Source organism: Montipora capricornis, chromosome 13, assembly GCF_036669925.1.
Source record: "Montipora capricornis isolate CH-2021 chromosome 13, ASM3666992v2, whole genome shotgun sequence".
NCBI lineage: Eukaryota > Metazoa > Cnidaria > Anthozoa > Scleractinia > Acroporidae > Montipora > Montipora capricornis.
This window is the reverse complement of record NC_090895.1, coordinates 39,210,117-39,220,116: the sequence shown is the minus strand read 5'-3', so window position 1 is coordinate 39,220,116 and position 10,000 is coordinate 39,210,117. Positions and strand designations below refer to the sequence as shown.

The 10,000-nt window shown below is 36.0% G+C and overlaps 1 protein-coding gene across 1 annotated transcript in view; it reads left to right on the top strand.

Annotated features, from left to right (window-relative positions):
• Positions 1 to 10,000, top strand: part of LOC138029623 (transmembrane protein 145-like) — a 27,615-nt gene that overhangs the window by 6,387 nt on the left and 11,228 nt on the right. The window contains exons 6-15 of the mRNA XM_068877323.1: positions 326 to 404; positions 1,157 to 1,228; positions 2,219 to 2,287; positions 2,800 to 2,880; positions 3,926 to 4,004; positions 5,106 to 5,199; positions 6,418 to 6,492; positions 6,796 to 6,893; positions 7,622 to 7,681; positions 8,647 to 8,707. Of these exons, the coding sequence (XP_068733424.1) occupies positions 326 to 404; positions 1,157 to 1,228; positions 2,219 to 2,287; positions 2,800 to 2,880; positions 3,926 to 4,004; positions 5,106 to 5,199; positions 6,418 to 6,492; positions 6,796 to 6,893; positions 7,622 to 7,681; positions 8,647 to 8,707 (768 nt within the window). The remainder of the gene's footprint in view (positions 1 to 325; positions 405 to 1,156; positions 1,229 to 2,218; positions 2,288 to 2,799; positions 2,881 to 3,925; positions 4,005 to 5,105; positions 5,200 to 6,417; positions 6,493 to 6,795; positions 6,894 to 7,621; positions 7,682 to 8,646; positions 8,708 to 10,000) is intronic.

Sequence of the window (10,000 nt, the reverse complement as noted above, 5' to 3'; positions counted from 1 at the left end):
ATCAAAATTGCCAAATTATTGTGTCAAAGTGCTATTAATTAAATGGACCTACAGTACAAAACGTAAATTCTTTGTAAATTAAATTGAGAAGTTTTGAACCCAAATAGGAAAAAGTTTAACATTACACACAGAGCTGGATTAAATTTTAGAGAGGGTTATTAGAAAAAAAATGTAGACAAAGATTCAGCTGACTTACATGTAGCTGCATGAATGTGATGTCTTAAAACCTTTTCTCGATTAGTTGAGAAACAACCCTTGTTTACGTGCACAAGACTCAATACTGTCATGTTATAGTATTTGGTGTTTGATCCCGAATGTAATTTAGGGCTTGCAAGTAAAGTACAGACTAGAAATGACAAATGGAAACAATTCATGGGGAAAGCAGTTTTCAGCAGATGAGCGATGTAAGTATTTGTCTCACTACATCGTGAGAGAAAATTTGTTGTCTATCATCATATACTTGTACATGTAACTTTAAGTCTTAAGACAGATGACAGTCAATGCGACATTTTCTTATTAATTTTGCAAGGAAATATGTGTACAATGGTGGGTTTATCAACTTAGATGAAATGGTAAATTGTACAACAAGTTGCAAAGTTAATGGAGACACTTTATCTTCTTGGGGTGTTATTAATTTACCTGTAATGTCACACACTTCAGGCCCCCTCCTCCTTATCAACATTGCTAGCAATACAAAAAAATTCTGAAAACTTGAACAGTCAACAGTTAAAAGGGGAAAGGGAGGGGGGAAGGTTTTAATTCTAGATCAGGCAGTATTGAAAGCTACATGTAAGAACGGTGTTTTTCGACAGGACTGTGTCACCAATTTTGCAACCTGGTGTAGCTGACGTTTTGAGCTTTAGCCCTTTACCAGAGCAAAACATAATGGGCTAATAGTCAAAATGTCGGTGTTTGAAATTCTTTACGGTGGTCAATTTGCCGTATCAACCCAGTTGATAAACCCATTTGTGTTTCAGTTCCTTACTGGTGTAGCGTCACTGTTTCCTTAGGAACTTAAAACCGCTACCCATTTTATATACATGTACAATAGAAACACACGCTATTAGTAGCTCATTGCTTTAAAATTGCTAAATCTGTGCGTGGCTTTTGTCAATTATAATTTATCATGGTAATTTTTGTTTCTAATTTGCTTCAGATATTCTTCCAATGGATATAGGTTTCTTTGTAGCATTTGTAATAGTCTGGGTATTGTCAGCTTATGTTGCAAGTAAGTAACCCTATCCTACTGAATAGATCTTTGCATTGTTGTCAGTCAAAAAACGTATTTTACATGTTTCTGGGGATATCCATGGGATCGACTGTGATATAGTAGTTTTATGCTATGGAAACTGCAGGTACTCAAGCTAAGAAGCAGGGGAAATATATTTTTATGGAGCAAAACAGCTGTATTGAAGGCAACAATACAGTATAGGCAAATACAATGAAAACAACGTACTGCTTGCCTGACCTCACATCTGAGGTTTCTTTCTAGGAGATTTTTGGGGACTTTTTAACTGTTATCGGATAACATTCTCAGAAAAGCAAAACTAAAGATAAAGGATTTTGTGTAATTTATTGCCAACAGAAAACTAGTTTGACTGATGCTTAATACCCTATGTAATAAACATTGTAATCAAGGATTTATGACAATAATGCAAAATTGCAAGTTGAATGGAAAAAGTAGACTTTACAGTTTCGAAATAAATGGTGGTTAATAATAATATTAATACATAATATAACTTACATGTAACGCTATAGGGACCCTTGAGACCATGTGTCAAGCTCTAGCTCCTCCTTTTTATATTTTGAGATGGTGACCTTGTTTTGTAACAATTTTTGATTTTTCCACTATACACTGTGGAATGTGAATTAATCAAGGAGGCGAATATGACTTTTTTTTCTCTACCACTACCCCTGAGACAATTACCAATTTCCAGAAATGAAATGCTATTTTTATTTTTAGCTTTGCCTTATAGGCACAGTTGTTAATTTTATATCAGCAAATTTTGCCTTATTTTAATGTATTTTGGACCAATAATAATTATAGTACATGTAACAATAAATTAAAAAATAATAATATTAATTAAATGAAATAATCATAATTACTGACAGCTCACATTTACAATACTGAGTGCATAATTATTATCATTATGCTGAGCTCTGGTGCTTTTGTTGATCCTTCTTTATTTTTTTCTTTTGTTTGCTCAATGTTTTGTAGAAGTATTAGCATCTCGAAGACTCTTTCATGTTTCCTACAAGTTGTTTATGACCTCTGTCACTTTTGAAGGTGAGAATACCTTCTGTGTACTACATAAAATTTATTTCATTGAACCATTAATTTAGCAAACATTATTAGTATGGTTGTATTTGTTGTTGTTTTTTTTTTACGAAGAGTTGTAATGTTTAAAAACGTAATGGGACATAAGCCAATCAAACCGTTATTGAACTTTGCATGTTGAACTCACATAATATTATAACTCAATACTATACGAACAACTAAGAAGAAACTTAAGCACTATATTTCTAAGTGTTTGATTCTTTTTGGTTTTTATTTTATTGCTGTTAACACTACAATGTAGTAGAAAAGCTGCCCCTAACTTAAGTAGTTTTCAATATTTGAAAAAAAAAAGGCATCTGGAAAATATTCGTAACTGAGGTACTTCAGTCTGAGAATGTAAGATCGATCTTTCAATTTCCCTTCATTGATTAATGCCACAGTGTACTAATGACATTTCCCTGAAAAATTTTGCCATTGTTTTTTTGGGCAAACCATAACATAATACTGTTGTCTTGTTTTAGCTATCAGCTTGATGCTCTTCTTAATCTACTATGACAAATTTGGAAAGACTGGCTTTGAAACATATGGAATTAAAGTAGTTGGTATGTGTAAAAACTTTAGACAATTTTGGATTGGATTTAGGAAAGGCTAGGTTTATATTGCAGTGCATAGAGTGGTTTTCAATTGAGAGTCGAAAGTAATTAGCGAATTGCTTTGGTTTTGCATTACTTCACTCAGTGATTGGTTCAAAGTTCTCATGTCACTTTTTCAACCAATCAGAAGTGAAACCAAAACCAATCGTGGCTTGCACTTGCACATTTTCCTGTGCTTTTGTCGGCTACATGTAATTACTTCCAGTTTTGATTGGTTTAGTGGGTTGTCTCTGTCCTTTTTGATTGGCCAAAGTAATTACTGCGGTTTTGGTTTTAGGACACTCCATCGAAACTTGCTCCAATAGAAGTTGTTTTGGTTGCATTGATGTCGTCAGTTATGTTTGTCATCATCATCATCAATATCATTATTGCTGTCATTATCATCATTGTATATGGTTGAATTTTATATTCACTTGTCATAATTATGCCTGTAGTTGATTTTGTCAAGCATTCATAAGCCTCTAATATTCATTACAGGTATATTGATGTATATGTTATACAAAAAAGGCCTGAGATAACCAAGGGAAAAGAATTCCATTCTTTATAAACAGTGTGCAACTTTTTTTAAAGTCTCACAGAGATTTTGGAAATGAAAGGGTCACGAGACAGGCTCTTCGGTTCACAGGAAAAGACGTACATTGTAATAGTCTTGGTACTTTCTTGATTCTGTAACACCCAAGTCTTGGTCGAATATTGTAATTTCAATCTCCTTCACCTACTTTACAGGCCATGGCCGAACATTATGACCATTATGCTAAAAAAAAAAAACACTGACAGTACTGATAAGGCTTGGCAAAATAGTTAATTAAGGAAACTAGATATACACTGGACATACATGTACCTACTTCCAAAATATCAAACATTCAGTGACTTGTCCGTTTTATTCCCAAACTCCTTGAATGAAGATAAAAGCTTTGTGGACCTGTTTTTAAACTTAAATCTCCATCTATGGAATTAACATGAGACATTTTTCTATGTCCTATTTTGATTATAGCACGTGGGAGCAATTATGTCGCTCATGTTGTGTTTCTAATCATGCTAATTTTGATGGCAAAAGGGTGGACTGTTACAAGGTAGGAAACCTTTAAGTGAAAAATTTACTATGAATGGCAATGGTAGTCTTTACACTACTGTAGATTGTAAGTAAACTTAGGAAAATCTCAAGTCAAGTAATTTTTTATTACTTAACGCATTACACACAAATATGCAAACTAAAAGGATCAAAATGAGCAATCCTATCCTCTGCCCTCCATGATTTGCCGCTTTCGAATATGGGAGCCAAGCTCAGAGATCAAAGCAAAATAGGATGCTGTGATTGACAAGTTTGAACTGCCTGGCGCAGCCCAAGAAACCACAAGTCGGTTTTAACCCATTGACTCCTGGGGGTTCCCCATTGACAAGTAAAATTGTCTGGCGTTACAGGGTAAAATACTAAGTCTGGCCGGTTTGGGTGTTAAAGGGTTATGGGGTTTTTCAGTGAGTGATTAACCCATTGACTCCTGGGGGTTCCCCATTGACGAGTAACATCGTCTGGCATGAGACAGAGTAAAATACTAAGTACATGTATGGCCAGTTTAGGCCGGTTTAAGGGTGAATGAGTTAAGGATGGTTTTCAAATCACTTATCTCCTGCTTGAATTGTTTCAACTTGCCAACTTTAATTTGAGATGCAAAGTAAAATAACTTGAGATTTTACTTAGGCCTTCATGCATTTTGGGTTAAGTAAAACTTAGCCGCTCCTACAATGTAAGTCTTTCTTAACCTACCAAATGTAAAGAGTGCCAATATAATAATTTGTATCTTAGATAACTATAATGCACAGTGACTGTTCATTCCATTGAGCCATATTCTACAGCGTGTTGTGCACTTTAATTAGTTGTAATTATAGCTCTTTTACAGTATGAACCAATGACCTATGTGAGTCTGGTCGTGGGTTTAAATCTCGTTGAAGCGACCTGAAATTTTTCAGATGTCTATAAGAGACAATATTATTGCTTAAATTGTCCTGATAAGTCCAAGGATCACTTCCTTTCTTCTATAGGCTGTGTAAGCGGCACAAAATTAATATACAATTTACATTACATTTTTTTCATAATTTTAAAAGAATGTCTTGTTCTATGTTTACAGTACCTGATATCCTTACCACTCAAGTCAATCTTGTCTTGTCTTTTTCAGAGGGCGTATCAGTTCTTCTGGTCAAATTAAGCTTAGCATCTTTGGCACAGTGTACACCCTTTGTTTTGCCATCCTTTTCTTCTATGAAGCATCTGTAAGTACAATAGAACAATACCAGATCAAATAAATATAAGTTTTCCCCAAATGTATGGATGATGTATTCTCCGGGTAGTCTTGGGTGCCATTTAAGCCAATAATGAGTTTCAACTGGTGAAAGACAGAGCAGTGGGCTATTAGTATTTACAAGCAAAAAAATTGGGTTGTATCTAAACAACAAGCAAAATAAGCAAAATCGACTCACAGCCTATTCCATCAGGCTGTGCTGCTGTGCTCCGAGGTCATCCATGGGTCGTGTTCAGGAGCCGAGCGCCTAGCCGGCAGCACAGCTCCTTGGGTCCGATCTCGTTGAGCCGTGCCCTTAGCAATTCAGTCTCCGACTGCGAGAAAGGGCGATTAGCAGGTCACGTATTATTATTATTGTATTATTATTATTACATGTAGAACACTGGTAAAAGTGATTAATTATTGTTCACCTCTTAATGGAAGTTTTTAAAGCACTGGCCCTTTCATCAGAACACAGGCTAGGAGTTAAACCTGGTACTACATGAATTTTGTGCATGGAGAAACTCCTTCAGTTTGTTTAGTACTTGGACCTACAATTTTTTTGGAGCTCTTGAAAGGACACCTGTAGGAAGTGTCTGACTGTGAAAAGTTTGAAAGTTTGTGTGAAAATTCAACAGAATTATATAATAGCTGAACAACATTGTCAAAGGAATCTGTGCACACCTAGACCACAAATTCATGTAGTGCTTTCTGTTTCATTTATGAAATACAGTGTACCGGTAATTTCTTGAGTACATGTAGTTGTCTTTTAGAAAATTCTCTTCCCCAGTGAAGGCTGAAGGCAATTGAATCACTTATGCAGGATTGGTAATAGCCTATGAACCTGGAGCATATCATCATAAAAAGAACTTTTTGTTTGTTCTGCACACAAGGTGTCAATAGAGAGATTTAGCAACAGGTTTATGACAAACATTAAGCTGAAATTTCTGTTTCGCCAAAATCAAGAAACTAGTTTCGTCAGTTACATGAATAATAATGTATATTAACTGGTATTGATAATTTTCATACTTTTACAGTAAATTAGTAGTAGTAGTAGCCTACAGTTGCTGTTTCACATCAATTAAATCTCCCCTTTCTTCATTTGTGCCAAGGCAAAATGAAAATGTGCTACAACCCCCAGAAACCTTGTCTTTGCTGTTGGAACATTTGTATATTAGCTTATTACCTTCTGCTCTTTTTCAAATGAAAGGTATTTGACCCTGGTCAAGTTCTCTATATTTATGAGAGTGCAGCAGGTGTAGGGATTTGTGTCCTGCGAGTGATTGTAAGTAGTATTGATTGTCAAATGTTACAGTTATTAAGCAAATTGTTTGAGTCAATGTTAGGGCTGTCAATGTGGATCCCCCCGTGGTTTTTTGCTGGCAGCCATCTACTATTGAGAAGTTTGCACCTGAGCATTATTTTATGACCTAGCCCCTAAAAGGTGTCTTCTGTAGGTCAGTGGGAGGTGATCTGAACTGCTGTTGGAAGGTCAGGAGTTTAAATTCTGAAAGGAGTACTCAGGTTTTAAATATAAAACCATTCCTATATGAACTTCTTCATTGTAAGTACTTCGACTTTATTTCAGGCATGGCTGTGGTTCTGCTATGGCACATTCTTCACTTTGAAGCATTTCCCCAACAAGTGTAACTTTTACTATCCATTCTGGTTTTTCTATACAGGATGGTAAGCACGATACTGTTAAAATTGTTAATCTTTGAATATTTTGAAGTGGTCTGAATTGAAGGATTTTCAATGCGATAATAATGTGGTACAAAATCAACTCCCAGTCAATTACATTGTACATCTGGCTGGGTTTGCGGTGATCCAAGATCACAGATCATCACACATGGACTGTATGGCGGTAGGGCTAAAGTTCATGTACAGGTCACTTTTCTCATGTCATTAATTTTACCTATAATAGATACTAAAGCCACCCAAAACCTTCAAATTTGCTAACTTTAGGCCTAAACATTGTTTTTAGGCCTATTAAGGTCTAAGGTTAGCATTAGTAAAGATTTGGTAAAGAGTGACCCAGTGTTCTCACCAGGTCACGCCCTTGCGGGATTCCCACAAGAAAAATAGAAGGGGCGCATTAAAACCACATGTATGCAAACCCACGCCCTAACCACTGGACCAGGCTGCGCCCTCAATGCAGGTTAAATTTGATTTCTGGTCAAAGTGATTTTAACCTACGATGATATGTAATAATATTTCTTTCTCTCTATTTGTGATAATGAATACCAGACACAAATCAACCTATGATAAATCCTTTTGACCTGAAATCAAATTTAACCTTTAAGTCATACACAACAATTAACAGTGTCTGGTGCAAAAGCCAGTTTCTTTAAGGGTTTTACTTTTGGGGTAATTTAAACAAAAAAAAAAAATATATTATCTTGTTGTTCTTTTAGGTTTCTTGCTGGGCCAGTAGTTGTAGTAATTGCAACATTCAAAATACCGAAGTGGCAAAGGTAAATGAAATTAAATTGTAACTTTCCAGTTTTTCTGCAGCCAGGAGTCAACCCCAAGAAAGATTCATTGTCGTTTCTTAAAATTAAAGTAGAATCAAGAATAGTGCATTCCAGTTGTTTGCTTGTGAAACTATGTTCCTCTTACTATGTTGTTATTTCACTGGAAGACTCCTATGCACGACTCTTTTTCCTGACCACCTTGTACAATGTACCTTTTCCTCTCCCCTGCCCCTCAGATCAATGTTGTCCCCAGCTAAGCTGATGACACTCAACAACTTGGACATTCAATATTGAATGAGGGGGGTGGGAGGGGAGAGTAAAAAAAAGCCTATTTTCAAGTGCAATAAGCCACAAAACATGATAGAAAAACCACCTTTTTATGCAGTCTATTTACCATTAGTATTGCTCAAATAATTATATCAAGCTTTGGTATTCTATATTCATTGCTGCATTTGAACTCAAGCCTCTACCACAAAAGCCCAAGAAACAGTTTCAAATATTGCTTCTTTCTGCAGACGTTCTGTCCACTAAGTATCTCCAGTACAGTAATTATGTTAAAGACTTTGTTTTAAATTCTGTGGCACAATACCAGGAACCTAAACCAATATGCGGGTATGATGATGACAATAATAATATAATAAAGTTTATTAAGTCAAGTCTTCTAGCATTGGGACATTAATTGAGGACACTGAACATAGAAATTAAATCAATTTGTCTCCAATCAAATCATGGGTAGGTTTTTGACTAGAGGGGGAAACCAAAGTACCCAGAGAAAAACCTTTCAAAGCAGAGTAGAGAACCAACAAACTCAACTCACACATGATGTCGAGTCTGGGAATCAAATCTGGGCCACATTGGTGGGAGGTGAGTGCCCTCACCACTGCATGGGTTGCCTGCAGCTATGGGTACTACTCAAACTTGTTCAAAGCTGAAGTCTTGAAGGTACTTGTTGTCCACTGTTTTAGGGCTCAAGTGGTTAATGGCCTAGAATGGGGCATCTCCTTTTTGGCGCACTGTGTTTTCTTGGTAGGTTACAATATTAGAATACTAATAATAGTAATATCGTTCATAAACAATGAAGGGCTGTATGCATCACTGTCTTAAGTACTGTTGTTGACTGTCTTTTTGTTTTTTCTTTATTATTATTATAATTATTTTATTTTATTATTTTGTATGTTACTACTGGGATCAGCTGTCAGGAATCTTCCGAATTGCTTCTCAAACTCATTAATAATTCATAAGGCCAACTACAAATCACTGCATGTATACCACATCACATGCATGTGTTTGGATACCCAATGCAAAACAATATACCACTCTCCAGTGAAAGTGGTATATACCACTAAAATATGCACAATGACAACTTGCACAAAATTAATGAATATTTATTACTCAGAATAAAGTTTATACTCCTTCTTTAAAGTCTTTCGTGGTAAAAAGGCCGCTGGGTTCCAAAGTACAGGACTTCACTAATCGATTCTGTTTCCATTCCTCGAAAACCTTACACAACCATTTGGTTTTATAAGCTGTTGATTTCGGTAATGCGTTATCAACACTTTTCTTCTCATCCACCACACTTTTCGGCTGCCATAATCTCTCGAAAGACTTTGTTGCATCATAAATGCAAATTAATTAAGCCAGTGAAAAACATCTTTGATATTGAAATTACCCAGGAAGGAACGTTAGATAGCAAACAATTCTAATTGGAAGTCTTCGTTTATGATTTGTTTGAGAGTGATCATGAGAAGTTATTTGCAAAACTTGTGCTTCGTGTTTCATCGGGGTATCCAAACACCTCGAAACAATAAAAGCACTCGGCCTACGGCCTTGTGCTTTCATTTGTTTCTCAGTGTTTGGATACCCCAATGAAACACTCGCTCTTGTTTTGGAAATAGTACTTCTAACACAAGAGATTTTCCTGATAATATTCACGTTAAAACGACCAACAGACTCGAATCACTTCACTATGTTAATGCCTCAACTGGAAGGAAAATTACAATTATTGCTAGATCACATGTCAACTCGCATATGGTTTTGAAATCCTAAACTTACATCACGTAATTGCAGCTCATTCACCAAGGAACGAGAACAAAGGGAACATAGTTCACTTTCACATCATGACAATCATACAGTCCATTTTCCGACACAACAGATTGTAACTTGTTGAAGTTCGTAACCTTGGTTAGGTTCCCATTAGCAGTCTGTTACTGATTTCACTTGAGACTGTGACTACTGAAATAATAGTGTGTATAGCGGTCAGTATAAAATGCAGACTGGGTCTAAAATGCAGACTAGGTACAAAATAGGCTTCGGCCCAGG